The sequence below is a fragment of the Solea senegalensis genome, linkage group LG18 (genome assembly GCF_019176455.1).
Source record: "Solea senegalensis isolate Sse05_10M linkage group LG18, IFAPA_SoseM_1, whole genome shotgun sequence".
NCBI lineage: Eukaryota > Metazoa > Chordata > Actinopteri > Pleuronectiformes > Soleidae > Solea > Solea senegalensis.
The window spans coordinates 12,273,315-12,289,003 of record NC_058041.1 but is presented as its reverse complement, the minus strand read 5'-3'; the positions used below and the strand labels follow the sequence as shown (position 1 = coordinate 12,289,003).

The following is a 15,689-nucleotide window of genomic DNA, read 5'->3' as shown; positions in this document are numbered from 1 at the left end:
ACACATAAATCGACGGCTACAAAAGCCTCGGCTGAAGCCACATAATTCATTTCTTCTTGTTTATGTTTCATCATGTAGGTGCAGTGCAGTAACAAAAAAAAAAAAAAGTTCTCTTCGCTGAGTTTAAAAGCCAAATGATTCATAGTCCGGCTCATGTTGTGAAAAAAGCTGTATCCGCTGCAGTGTCACTGCAACATAAACCATAAACAGCCACCTCGGCCAAGAGTGAGCCATCAAGTCAAATCCATTTCCACACGCATTAATCTGGCACATGAACTTCCCTGCATGAGTAGATTTGTGCCAGCGCCAAATGACACAAATCAAATATCACAGGCACTCACTCAGCTAGAAACATGTACATGTTTGGGTGAAAACAACAACAACAACAACAACAGTGTGGACAGTGGTGTGCCTCATCATTTTTCATTCTAAAGTGAGCGTTTTGCCAGACTGGGAGCATAATACTGTGAAAATCCTCAACCTGAACCTGCTCCAACTGACACATTCAGGTCCAGAGAGTTCTGGACGTGCCAGCGTTGAGCCTCAGATGAGATTTCCTCCGCTCCGACGTCCTGTAGATCTTACCCCAGTAGGAGATTACATGGAAGCATGCACCCAAGCTGTAGCAGACACTGTCCTGGTCGTCTTTGTCGGTGACCTGCCCGTGGCCCATCCTGACCCTGTAGCCCTTCTGAAACAGCTCCCCCGTCGACTTCTTTCGCCTTCTCGTGTTCGTTATTGTCTCGGAGCGTGTGCCACCATCGGGCCCCCTGTACACTAACATCTTTGTAGGAATCATGTCTGATAAATGACTTGTGTCCAAAGTTAAGTCCAAAATCTGCTTCACATCGCCTTCTTTGCCATTCGGTATCCACCTTGCCTCATTTCACATAAAAGATAAGTAAAAGTAAAGAGAGAAATAATAATCAGGTGCTCTCATGGTATAAATGGTGAAAATGTCGCTTTTTTTGATGAAGGTCTTTCGTCCGATTTACCTCAGACCTTTGTGGCATCCTCGTGGCGATCTGGCGCGCTCACTGAGCTTAAAGCAAACCCTTTTCCCATCAGGATATTAGAGTGTAAGCTTCTTTAGGATTCATCCAGGGAAAGGAATAGGCCAGACAGTGAGTGTGTCCATCAGCTGGCTTCACAATGTAACCCACATCTCATCCCTCAAACACTGCAGCTGCTCCTGACAAACCAAATTTCACTCTCTTATCTCAGACGAGAACATTGTGTATCTTTGTCTCATATTTATAGCCGGAAACAAAGTTCTGTGAGAGATCAGCATAAATAAAAACATGAAGCTGAAGCTTTGGCAGACATTGTGTTTTTCTGTGGCTTGAGCAATTCTGCAATAATCCTTAAATGAATCACAGCTGATGTAACAACTGCTATTGTCGTCGACACTAAAGCCAAATCTGCAGCACGGAAAATGTCACCACAAAGAGGAAAAAACACAGCAGCAGCAGCAGCAGCAGCAGCAGCAGCAGCAACAGCAGCAGCAGCAGCAGCAGCAGCAGCTGACTGAGACCCAAGTCTGCACAATCTATTCAATCTGACACGTGAATTAAAGCCTGAAATATGTGCCACTTCTGTCGTCAGCAAAAATCCTGTCTGTATTCTAAATCATTCCCACAAAAAACACTGAGAGATTTACGTGCTTATTTCGTGAAGTGGTTCTATTCGAAATTACATTGTATACAACTATTTGGAATTTAAGGACATTTTAAGGACATCATTTTGGCATTTCTATCAAATAGAGAAAAATGTTGAAAATCAACTTAGTTTTGATTCACACAACATTCATATGTTGTTTTACTGTACAGCTCCCAATGTTTCCAGTAGTTATACAATAATACTATATATGAGGCTAAGATAAATGTTAGCTTCGATTGAGCCTCTCATATCTACATCTGGAGCATTGTCATGTTGCACGTCCGTGTGTCTACAGTAACACAGAATGGACAATCGAAAAAGGCCACTGTCGCTGCTCTAATAATAACATGCACAATAACAAATGTCTCAGTCTCCGTCAAACGACCTCATACCAGCTGACACCTGATTTCAATTCAGAGCTGTTTATTTCAGAGCATTTACTTTTCAGTGACATTACAGTCAACATCATAATAATAAAAGCTGCTTTCTGTTTAACTAGGGAGGAAAAAAGCTCATGTGCTCACCACAAACACATTATTATCTCATGAAGAAAAGAAATGACTGATTTACCTTGTAATATTTACCGGGATTACTTTTCTTTTGAGCTTCTGAATTCAGGTATTATAAAGAAAAAATGCTCTTGTGTTTATTAGCAGCTGCGGTGTGTTTCTGTGCGTCATGTTCACACCTGCAAGCTTGTTGTGCGCCAGTTAGTGAGTGTGTGGATCATGGGAGAGATGTTGACAGCTATGAGTCCAGGAAGCTCAGCTGGTTATGACCTCATCACCTGTTTAACCACAGTTTCACTAAAACCCAACTCCTCTTGTTGTTTGGGTTGAGATTATGTTTGATAGATAAAATGCTCCACTTGTGTTTACTGTAGAAAATAAGGAAACAACAGCATGAATAGATTTTTTTTTTTCCTGTAACCACAATATTCTGACTGGACAAAAACAGCGCTTTTAATCTATAAATTTCATCAAAAAAAAAAAAAACAGTGATACAATGTGACAGTGTGACAGTGAGCCAACAAGAGCCATTTATATTGAGAAGCTGGAACTTAAGTAACTAAATGGAATTGAGCCAATAAAGATTTTATTATAAAAAGCCATCATGGTATAACTTATATAGTAATTTATACATTCTGTATTCAAAGGAATCAAATGAGGCAAAGCAATAGGCGGCATACTTTGACATTTTGCATTTAAAATGACCAGACAGAACCCAGGTACAAACCTTTGTCTACTAAGATGGAAATAATCTTCCCAAAAATCTTAATTAATGACTTATTGCACTTTTCATGTCACCACTGGAGATAGAAGATAGCCCAACTGCTTCCCACATTACAGTATAATGGCTGAAGATGCAACAAACAGTGACATTCTCTTCATACACACACACTCGTCCACATTATATCGTCTCCAACGACACACTCTCTTATGTCCACTAGATGGCGTCAGCATCAACCACCTCCTCAGATTTTGACACTAAATGTCAAACTGCATCAGCCCAGAGAAAAAAAACTCAGGCACATTATGCAACTGCACTGATTAAGATGATATAATGGAAGTAGAGGCTGTTATTTTCCGTTAGAGGCTACTGCAGCAGCTTTGTTGCACAGATAAGATAAATTCAGTAATAAAGTTTAACAACAATAAAAATACAACAACAATAAAAAAAAGGGCATGGCCTTTAATCCTCTAATTGCTCACAGAACTTTCTGACTGATGATCTTCACACATGTAGTAGATTTACTTCGTGTTCAGGCTCCCAACAAAGCCTACTGCCTTTTTTTTGTTTTTATCCATCTGTGTGTTTTTCAATTAGAGCATAATTGAATTCCTGCTCCACTGGTAGGCAACAGTAACAACAGTAACACACGGCAAATCCACCAGGTGGCGCCATAGGCCACTGGGAAATACGGGCTTAAACCCTCCACTGTACTGTACAGCTCTTGTACAGTTCATGAGCATGTGTGAGTGACGTAAATGTGAGCGTCCTTACCCAGCCAGCTCCTGTTCAGATACACCGACACAAACACTGGAGGGACGGTGAAGAAGTCCACCACTGAGTTCACCTCCAGCCAGAACCACAGCTTATCATTGGCAGCAATGAACTGCGGACGATTCAAAGTGGACGATGAGATTCGCAGACGTTCACATGCAAAGATCGACCAACGACTTCACTTCAACTTACGCGGAGGCCGAAGTAGAGCAGGAAAAACACATTGAACGCCATGTCAATCTGCAGCGTGAAGTCTTTGTAGAAGTTCTGACAGGACTCGATGGGACTGTTAGAAAGAGACAGACACAAACTATGTGAACTTCTAAAGAAGACAGTAAAATCACTCAAAAAATCTATATGTGTGTATATATATATATATATATACAATAAATGTAATTTTTCATCACAAATAAAGCCGAAAAGTGCATTTTTTTGGATACACAAAAGAGGAGGAACTTAAGTGTTGAAAAGAGTGCAATACGTGATATTTTCCAATGGTTTTCTGTTGAGAAAGGACATGCAGTTCATTGTCATACAAGCAATAACTTGTCAATGCTTGTTTAACCCTTAAATAACTGCAAAACTGTCTGTGGAATATAAAGTATAGGATGGAAAATGTCACCCGTTTTCTTCTCACGCCTGCATTTCCCACCTAATAGACAACATTTCAGTGAAATATTAACTCAAACATGATGGAAATGCAGAGCCAAGGCAGTAGTTTAAGGGTTAAGTGCATGCAGAGGGGTTTCATGTCTTCTTTTTATGAAAAAATCAGGCAGCCAAAGCAAGTACTAACAATGTAGTGAAGTCTCACCCTCAAAAAAGCTTGTATCTGGCAGTAAGAATTCAAATAAAGAGAAATAATTAACCAAGTAAATGTGAATAGTATAGGGTTAGTATGGTTGTTTAGTGCAATTCATGTCCAGGGAAATTAATGCATAAAATAATCTAGACACAGGTTATACTGTACATTCAAAACAAGAGGCTTGAGAGAAACTGTTAGTTTTGTTAGTGTCCAGATTTGCATGAATAAAGTATATAGAGCAGTAGAACAGCAATATTCAACGATGGAAACAGTGGCTTGTTAATTATATTAGTGCTGAAACAAATGGAAGATGAAGCCAGTTTTGGGTGGCACTGGTTTATTCTGAAGCTATGGAAGCAAACAGTTTTCACTTTAATGCGAATAAACACTTGTAAAAACATTCTTATGCGTAGTATTTTTTATTTATGCCAACTAACCCTCTTAATGTTACATATCGGACCTTTAAGTACTTTGGCAGCAGTGAATTCCATGAAAACCTTCGTCGTACATGAATATGCTGACAGTTTGTTCCTGTCAATAACTGTTTCATTTTACCTGCGTAAACGTCAATATGAAAAGAAAAATAGGTTATTGACGTGTGATATTTGATGAGGGAGCACAGACGCTGCTCCATTCGTGAGAGATGAGCATTTTGAATCTTCTGCGGCATGTTTGTAGTTTTTTTTTTTATCCATGAGCTTCCCCTGCAGCCACAGTCACAGTCACAGTCTCTCTCCCCTGTGATGCCACTCGGATTAAATCAAATTGCTTTTGTTATGTCAAAGACAGAAGAAGAAAAAAATCCTATAAACTCCCTTTGATAAAACTCTGTCCTCACGAAGATCAAGAGGTGACATTAAAATACCTCGGGGATTATTTGGATGCACATCAGTGAGCCTTGTTTGCTTTTCCGGTCGGTGACGAAGAGGTCAGTGATGATGGTCACATGATGATGGACACATCCTAACCCCAGTCAACACAGTATTGCAGTAAATCCTCAGCAGCAAAGCAGAAACTAAAAGACACTTCTTACGTTTTATGTCCACAAATCAAGAAAATGCTCCAGACTCTGGAGTTGCCCCTAAATGCCCCTTTGCTGTATGTCATGAATTTATCCTGGTCGTCGTATGATTTCTTCAACTGACATGATTAGATATCTATCGAAGGGTTTGTGCTGAACCAAATAAGACGGTATTCATGTATTCATTTATTTACTACATTAATGAAGGGACATTGTCTTACTTTTAGTGCCAACAAGTGCAATATCCAAGCTGTGACTGTGATCTAAACTGTATTTGTGTGGTTGTATCCTTTTATATTTATTTATTTAATTTTCTCTACAGCAATAGTACTTTTCTTTTACATAGGTGACAGAGTATTTTGTGTACATCTATATTTTACAGTATATTCTACTATTTCTATTCCGTTCAATGAATGCTTGAGTGAATGTACGCAAGAAACTACGTCTGCTGAAACGAAAGCTCTGCCCCCAGTTTCACTGTCTGGTGCACGCGTACAGCAACAATAAAGGAATCTTTATCTTTTCAAAAGATCAAAGTTATATTTTTAATAGGGCGCTTTGTTTTTGTTTAAAGGTGATCTGATAATACAAATGCACTCATGTCTCATGTTTCCATTGATGTGAAGCTGCTTTGAGCTTTTCCTGGTGTTGCATCTCAAATCTTTGGCAAGTTGCGTGTTTGTTTCTCAGTGTTAGAAACAAATAATGATGAAGAATAGAAAAACCTGACCAGTCTTCCTGGTGGTTGCATGTTGAATAGTTCTGACTTCATTCATGGTAATGACGCATCCGCTTGGCAAATCCCTGTCATAGCAGGGTGACGGACCATATAGCACAGCGGCAGACCTGCAGTACTAAATAATTAAGTTCCACTAGGTCTGGTTTGGAAAATATCTGAGCCTGTTATGGATCACAAATCCTCCCCCATCTACAGCGGCTCTGGCTCTCCCTGAACCAACGCTGAAGACACTGAGGGTGAACGGACAGTTAACTCATTCATAGCTTTTTGATACAAGTTCCTGATGTTACTTTGAATTATTGGCTCGGCCAAGGAGGTTCTGTTTGTGTGCGTCAGTGAGGATATTTCAAAAAGGATTTTCAAATAGGAAAAACAACAGTTTTTCTGTAAACTGTTGTTTCCCTTTTTTAAGAACGTGTTGCTTTGAAATAGTACGTCATAACAGTGGTTGCTCTAAAGTGACAAACCCTAAAAAAATTAATTCTGCAGATTGACAAGACATGACTGTCGCAAATGAGTTATTGCAAGTTTAAGTTCTGTTCCATAAATCAGAAAATGACACGATAATAAATATCTGATTAAGAAATATAATGAAGTCTGACCAAATAGATGAGCTTTATGTATCTGTGACTCTGGACACACGCACTGTGTTAACACTGATGAACTACATAGACGCAGACTTTACAAAGTAAAAATCCCCGTGGACCTATAACCGGTTACTTCCTCACTGTGCAGCTTGCAGATGGAGGTCCTCTCTACGAGTGGATGTGTCTCTGCCAGGTCAGCCTGTCCAGCAGCCGCAGCAGCCCCTCAGGACTAATTACAGGAAGGGCTGTATCTTTTACAGTCTGTTGCCACTTAGGAGGTCGCTCTGAGCGTAGTTAACTGGCTACTCTCTCTGGCTTCATGTACTGGGCAAAAACATAATAGAAAGGCCTGAGTGAAAACTGGGATAAAGACGTTTAAAAGTATGCATTTGAAAGACAGCGAGAGCAGGTGCTGCCGCATCAATCCCTCTGTGTTTACTTAACGACTCCCTTTCTTAGGTGCAAAGAGGTTAAAGAGAAAGGTTTGACGGTCGCTGTGATGAGAACAGGAGGCCACAGATGGCACTGGTGAGGCTGTAACTCGAGCTAAGCTTGTCCAGATAATGAAATGAGATCATGCTCGCAAGCCATGCCCTCAGCCGTTTGTGGTCCTATGAAAAAAAACAAAACTGGATGTTTACCTCCAGGACCGTGAACAACATTACACTCGTTTATAGCCCATTTTCTCATCTCTGCCTAAACATCTCTCCCTCTGGGCTTGAGAAAAGCTTTTTATCCGAGTGTGTTTCTTTCTGCTCTGCCTCTCAGTGGCACATCCTGTCCAAACACCGTCACACCACACTGCAGTATCAGAATACTGTTGCACATGGAGCGAAAGGGTCTTCCGCTGCTTCTAATTTGATGAGCGATGGTGATTGTTGTGAACAGGAACTCCTGCCTGTTTGAAATTCTGATCCTTTCATCACCGAGATTAGACAAATTTCATTGGCGAGTTAATCCTAGAGCAGTTTACCTGGAAGGGGATTAGGGGGGAAAAAAACAGCCAGCATGTACCATAGACTACTCAGTGTTATTGGCTCTTTTGCAGAATGTGGACACAGATTTATACAAAGATTTATGACACTGTGCAGTTGGAATCATAAGTGGCTGCATATGTCATTTTTAAATGCACTGCTATAATCTTTAGAGCTGAGGCAACATCTAAGTGATTTAGACTGGATTAAGATCATATTTGCTTTAGATTTTAATAAAGCTGCCGTAAGGACAAAACCTGAAGGACTCAGACAACGGCAAGATTTCAGATGAACCCAAAGCTGCACCTCATTTGTTGACCTTTCTCTTAAATTTCTCCTTCTCATCCTTCAGTCTTCGGACCAGATGTGGTTTACTCAGGTGAGGTTCCTGTGTTGCAAGTGTTAAAAGCACCACAGCCATTTTTTTTTTTTTTTTAAAGAGTAGATCACACAAGACACTGAACTTTGAGAAATGATTAAACACATTCATCATTTCGGCTGTTCTGCAGAGGAACAGGATAAACACAGGATTAACTATGAGCCATACTAGGATCAGTTGTGAAATATGACATTTTTACTATTTAGTTATTTAAAGGGATTACTTACTCAGATGAATCTATGAAGTATATTACAAGGGCTCCGATGCTGAGAGCAAATACGAGAACCACCTGTAGAAAGAAAGAAAGAAAATCAATTTCAGAGCAAGACCGTGACAGCAACAGCTAATTCCTCAGAGACAGATGAAAACTAAGTTACAGGGAGATTTACAGAATACAAAAAACAACAACAAATGGATCAATACCAGTCCTCATATGACTGATTATGATTAAATTGCAAGTAAGAATTCTAAAGACGTATTGGGAAGCATGATGACAATGAAAAATAAAACACAGATTTAAGACATCATGATGACCCTTAGTCAATTCAAAGAAAATGAATTTACGACTTTTAACCCCAGCCACGGGGAGTCACTAAAAGCATAAACTATCCTCCGATATCAAAAGGTAATCTGATAACAACAGTGATGAGTTTTAAAATTGGGGATTCACCAAATGGCAAACAGTCGTGTCCCATAAGAATCTGAACTCCTGTTTTGAAACATCCAGAATTGTGATTTGACCAGAGCGTTTCAGAGGTGTTTAGACAATACCAGCTGTCAATCACACTGGTGTCCACTCATATGCGCCATGCTTTGACATCATGTTCTATTGAAGAACACCCAAAACTAGTGATTGAGACAATTAACCCCTCAGGAAAACGTTTACTAACATTATAACTGATAAAGGCTCATTTTCCCATAGACTTCCTTTCAAATGAAGTTCTTTTGGCAACAAGCAGAGTCTCCCAGTGATGGCTATGCAACTGTTAGACTCTTTTTATACACAGTCTATGGTATTAGCTGATGTTTAATGTGTATTAATGAGCAATAGCAACAGCCCTTGATATGACCTTGTTATAGCATTTGTTATAACGGCAGTGTCACAATCAGAATCAGAAGAGCTTTATTGCCAAGTACGATTTGCACATACAAGGAATTTGTTCTGGTGTCATTGGCGCATAACAAGCATAACAAACTCACTCATCAGTGACTGTATAATCTAAATAAACACACCGTCATGTAAGTTGTCAGTGGAGGAGTGGGTGAGGTGACAGAATGCTGTCACAGACATAAACACAGAAGGGTGCAGCCTGCAGCAGCAGCAGCAGCAGCAGCAGCTGGGCGAACGCACACAAACTGAACCCTGGAGTAAACTGAGAGACTTTCAGCAAAGGCAGGGTAATAAAGATGAGATCCGGGAGGTGGGGTGGGGGGGGCGGGACAGGGGGTGTCACCGGACAAGAGTCTTCAAGTGACACTGGCTCTGATACTGATCGAGCTCAGGTGAAACTTAATCACAACAGCTAATGCCACAGCAAATCAGACTCAAGTGTAAATACAAATAGTCAAATCCGCTCGCTCCAGATATTTGGAGGAGAAACAAGAGCGTCAGGTGACCCCTCTCATGTCATTTCAGTCAACGTAGCACACAGGAAAACAAGCGGTGTTGTCACCTGACCTCACGCTACTGTCACACAGTCACACACTTTAGAAGTGAGTGCTGTCACACTGTGCTTGTCAAAGCAGAAAAGGTAAATAAAATAGAGAGTACAGGACATAATCTTTTATCTAAATACAGCACACTTTCAACAGTAGGTCACCTGAGCCTGAGCCACAAGTTCACACCGTTCATATACACAATTTATATATTCCAATACAGGGTAGATGATACCATCTATTGTAATATATTGGGATATCATTAGCGAGGCGATATATTACATTACATTACATGTCATTTAGCAGACGCTTTTATCCAAAGCGACTTACATAAGTGCATTTAAATATTTGGGTACATATTAAACCTATAGTACAAATAATATGATAGGCAGACACCATAAACATCCTCTAGTGAGAGGAGTAGGAGAGAATCAAATGGCCCAAAGCCTGCTGCCAACAACAAGTCGGAGGTTTAAATATAACAACAACAAAAGAAACACTGTCATGAATATTTGCATGCACGTTTGCATCAACACATCAGAATCAATACAGTGTACAGAACAGTACAGTTCTATTTGGGGGGCAAAACTGTTATTGTTGTGTCAGCAGCTCAGCAACTCTTTAATACTGTTACACAATGTGTGTCCTGACCTGTCCAGGGTGTCACCACTGCCTTTTAGCTTTATGTCAGCCGGGATTGGCACTAGCAGCCCGGCAACCGTCATGTGGAGGATAAAGCAGGTGAAGATGACACAAAGATGGACGTGTGTCCTAATTTTCTCTTTTTCTAGCCAACGCTAATGGGGATAAAAGCTAAAGCAGGAGGGTCGCAGATATGAAGATATGAGAGTTCTCTGGCAGACGGCAGAACAAATGTTTGACATCATGATGTACACCACCGCGGTACCTGCGACCCCACCTGGCTTTCATCTATTTAGAAACGACACAATGGCCATTCTGAACAAGAAACCAAAGGGAATCCATAATGAATGAGCTCAACCCAATTCATTTCCATGATGTGAAATTGCATTGTCAACCTGCAACCACTGATGATGGCTCTGTAATGACAAAAAGCACTCGCATGAATTTTTAATCGACCCTCCCCCTTTGAAAGGCAAGAAATCTCTTTATGCCTCTCTGACCGTCCTTGTTTAGACACTGGACAACATCATTGGTGCAGCCCTCGAAATGCAAATGCCACCAACGGAGGAAGACGCAGTGGTGGCAGTAAATAAAAACACACATCAAAGTGGCTGTAGCCATGACCCGGGTTGGGGGCCGAAGGGGCCAGTGCTCATCATCAGTCACAGGATAATGATGATGCATCATGTCTGGATCTTGAGCCACCTTTACCGCTTTGATAGTTGGTGGCGACAGACACAGTGAGCTCAGACTCACAGAGATGAGTGACCACAACCAGAGTCAACAATTTAGTGAAAACCACCTTGGATTTAGGAGATTGCAACAACACCGTAGTAAAAACCAACTGAAGAGGCCCCATGCCACTAATTTGCTGCCTAAAACCAGGAATTAACTCTTCAATCCAAGTGATTTCTTTGATTGTGGCTTAAAGCCTTGCAAAATAACATTTATTTTCCAGTGCTAACAATAGCAGGTATGTCAGTCAGTGACTTGGTGAGGAGGGGGGTGGTTTGGTTAGATGTCGGACACCCGTGGTCGCTTTGGTTTAGCTTCCCTTAAGTCCCTTGAAACATCCCTGACATGACATACATGTAAGTCTGTCTGACATAAAAACCAAGTGATTTGAAAATGTTTTTGTTTTGTTTTACATCAAACTGCATCAAAGAGAAAACAACAGTGAAACTGTCTCAGATAGAAAACACATTCTTCTCTGTCAGAGGAAGTCTGCAATCAAGTATCAACAAGACAAGTAGTGAACAAGTGAACAACAGTATCTCTCATTTCACAGACAAAGGAGAGTGGTGTTCTTCATGTCCATCTGGCACATCCATCTGTCTGCCCTGATTGATCTTCCTCTTTGTCTCCCTGACAGTAGCCAACTTCATTTTATTTCCGCAGATGTGCTGCCGTTTCCTCCTGAAGTGGTGTCTGTTGGCACAGAACGGGTCCTACTGGCACAACACAGTCAGCATCATTGTGTCCCGAGAGGAGAAAATCAGTCTGCTGTTGATCATGTATGTGTACATGTGTGAGCTATTTCAGGCTTAAAGGGGAAAAATTGTTTTTCAGCTGCAATAAATTCCCCATAGATGATATATATAGTGATGTGGCTCTGGTCAAAGAAGAACCAGCGTCACGTTTGTTCCATTATTGTTCTCAATCCACAGCTCTAACACTAAATCTGAAAACACAGTTGCTTCCTCTGAAATCTCCAACTCAACCGTGAATCTTTGAAAATTCATTAAGTTTAAAGAAAAAGGAACAACCAGACGTACTATCGCCAACGTTCCTGTCTCTGATGCACAGTATGTGACTGCCCTGCAGAGTGCACAGGTCTCAAGCATTTAAAAGTCAACGTGCAAACATCAGCGAGCCCACTCATGCAGCTCCACTTAACTATGACTCACCACTGACCAGCGTGAACACGCAGGAGTGTTTCAAGAGACTTTGGGGGCCAGAGGTAAAATTCACCCCGGGGGCCCGACACGAACCAGGCAAAAGCAAGCTAGTGGCATCATTTTGTTCCAGTTTTCTGTTCATATCGAGTCACACAATTTGAAATTCAGTACTCGAGTATGACCTTGAGTATGATATAACTTTTATACAACAGTTTGGCAATTAGAAGCTACAACAGGTTTTCTTTAATCGGTTATTTGGCTCCACCAACACAAGTAGTTCCACAACTGGACCAACTTGACTGTTGCCTAGCAACAGAAACATTTTGTGTATTTGTGCGCACTAGTTTACTTTACACTCTGGGTCATGACCTGATACTGTGATTCATGTCCATTTATTTGAACGTACTGCACGTGTTGTGAAACCAGAGGGGAAAAAAAGGTGTTGAGAGCCACTTTAGTTGTTTGAATCTGGCAAATGAACATTTTGATCTGACAGAATGTTGTTCCATTCCCTTCCTGCTCTACTCATTTTTGTTTAGACTGTATTTTTTTGTGTTTACGACACATAGTAATTCATTGTGCTCCTCCACGATCTCCCTCACTCTCTGTATGGCCGTGGCTCTCGGGCTGTGGTTGGTGTAGATGTGTGTGCACGTCCTGGTTAGGAACAGTTAGGAACAGCTGGTTTACTCCTCAGAGAACTGTGGTTTACCAGAAGCTGTCCATCACAGTTTGCTCTCTCCTGGGCTACAGATAGACGGTGGAATTTTTCTCATGTATTTTTCACGAGATGCTACAGAGAAAAGTTAATTTCCTCACTCTTGGAACAATTTGTCCATTTGAATCTCAAACATTATCTCTGGAGAAATGTCAATCTTTTTGGCATACTGTAGTTCCTCAAAATGTAGTGTTAAGCTAGTGACTGACAGTTAGTGTAATCATGATTTTTATGAACACATTTTTATGAAGCAGAGTGGTACAATAGTTAAATGTCCAAGAACTAGTGGAATGCCCCTTGTCCAATCAAATGACCTGACTGGTGTGAACTCACACATTTAATCACAATAGCAATAACTTGCAGGAAAAAATGGAATTTGATATTTTCAGTGTTTTTTGTCGTTAAAGGTGATAGAGCGAGTCGTCTTTCAACTTGAAGGTTGTGGGTTTGTAAGGTTTGCATCGATGTAGAGTATTTTTTTTAAATAACACAAGGGGAAGAAGGATGTTTTACCGAATATTGGCACAAAGCATTCTATTAAGAAAATACACTTTTTGTAAAAGATAATGGTATAATTCAGATCATCATCTGAGTCAAAATCACAGTGCTGCTACAGCAGTTCAGCTCGTTGATATTCAGTTAGGACACAAACATGTCTGCAGTTGGTCGTTGTGTCACTCTGAGCTGCTGCTGTATCTAAAAACAGGATTCAGAAGAATCTGGGGTCAGTTAGTTCCATATTCCCTCGAAGCCATGTGATCGGTGGGATCAAAGTTGTCAATGGTGGGATTCCAGGGATGCGAGTGGGCCGTCAACTGACCATGTCTTTGTCTTTGTGTGCAGCATATACGGTTCAGTGGAGCACTGAGTCCCCGACCCAATGCTCCTCATGGGTCACTGTCTGGCTCTGCGCAGATTACCCAAGTACATTGTGCTGCTTTGCAAAATAAAATGACCTAAGGACTGTCCTAGTGAATTCCAGTCAGCCCATCTGTCTGTCCTCAAATGCCACACACACACACACACACCAAAAACAGATGTGCACAAAAGAGAATGATGTCACTCTGAAGCTGAGCGGTGCAATTACTGACCTTTGCAGCACAAGTTTTCCTCTTCATGACATATGTTATATCAAAGTTATTACTTATGCACTCTGTCCTCTTTGTAACCTTATGAACCCTGTACAATGTACAAAGTTATTACTTGTGACTTATGTACGTGGTAACTGCAATGTTTTCTGATGTCTCAGTCCTCGCTCACTTTTGACTTTGTTTGCAAAGTGGGAGCCATTGTCTGAGGACAATCTTTCTGGAGTTCCCCAACGAGGAATAATGTCAGCGAGTAAGGCCTTCACATCCGCCCTCTGGGAGCAGAGGACATCTCACGTTCAGCGGCTAGTACTAAAATATGGTCACCATACAAACGCCATCCATGATCGGCTGAAGGAGAAGGTTTAGTAGCCTCTCTAATGGCCGCAGGAGACATGGGCTCTGTTCCGCCCGAATACCATCTTCTCGACACAAACAAGGAAATGGTTGTTTCGATTCCTATTTTGGGAACTGTTGCAACGACGAAATGGTTGTATTTGGGACTCAATTATGTGCATTTCAACACTCAAAGAATCACTAACTATACAGTATCTGGTTTTTCTGCCATCCACAGTCAACTCTCCGCTACTTCAGACAGTTCAAACACATCTTGCAGTAGACGTGCTGTTATAATTCCATGTTGTATTCCATGCTGTCGCGCGGTTTTCCTGAAAGTGGTTGACAAACGACCGTGAGGACGACACACAAGACCTTTTCCCTCTGCCTGACTATTTTGATGATGATGATTCTCCTGACTTAGACCTGGAATCTCCAGTGTAAATAGTTGTTCTAGTTTTTCTCAGCCCCCCATTCATTTCCTCTTACGTCAATGCGCTCTATCTAACTCAGGAATGTATGTGTTCCGCAAAAAAAAAAGCTGTTTTACATGCATGGTTTTATGAAGTAAATACGTCACAAACACAACCTGCTGCGGCTCATTGCTTAAACCACAATAAAAGAACAGGTGTTTCGTTTCTTGTGATGAAAGATGCATGGAGCTATGCTTTTGCAGACTCCTCACTCCGCTCACGCAGAGGCTGCATCTTGTTGTTCTCTCTGTATCACCGCTGTCGTGAAGCTTCAATAAATACCCAACTCAGAACATCTGTTTGAATACTTTATTCCAACAACCTTTGCTGAAATTTCCTTCACACATAACAAGTCTTTCAAAAGGAATTGGACTGTGATACTTGGCTTAACAGTTCCTCAGTTTGAATCAATCGAAGGTTTTTTGTCACGTTTTAAAATTGAAAACAACAAAAGCTTTAGGAAGAAATCAACACTCCAATTTCTTTGTTTTTTTTTTGTGTAGTTGAAATTGAATCCATTTTGAGTTGCTGTCCATATTCCTCCAATAGATTTAGAGCGACTGTAAATGTCTTTGTAACAGAATAGTAGCAGTCTCTCACATCACAATTGCTGCCTTCATTAACTCAACTTTGTTACTATTGACCGGATGATAACTTCGAAGTAAATCAGCATATTTGCAAGAGCGGTGACAAACACATGGACCGTGGAT

General features: G+C 40.9%; 1 protein-coding gene across 25 annotated transcripts in view; it reads right to left on the bottom strand.

Annotated features, from left to right (window-relative positions):
* LOC122759084 (calcium-activated potassium channel subunit alpha-1) overlaps positions 1 to 15,689 on the bottom strand; it is an 88,623-nt gene that overhangs the window by 37,278 nt on the left and 35,656 nt on the right. For 24 of the 25 annotated variants that reach the window (XM_044013612.1, XM_044013605.1, XM_044013627.1 and 21 more), the window contains exons 3-5: positions 8,396 to 8,457; positions 3,856 to 3,949; positions 3,664 to 3,775 (exon numbers count right to left, since the gene is read on the bottom strand). In XM_044013612.1, the coding sequence (XP_043869547.1) occupies positions 3,664 to 3,775; positions 3,856 to 3,949; positions 8,396 to 8,457 (268 nt within the window). Of the gene's footprint in view, positions 1 to 585; positions 1,044 to 3,663; positions 3,776 to 3,855; positions 3,950 to 8,395; positions 8,458 to 15,689 lie in introns of those variants that run through there. The other variant, XM_044013626.1, reaches the window with a different exon arrangement.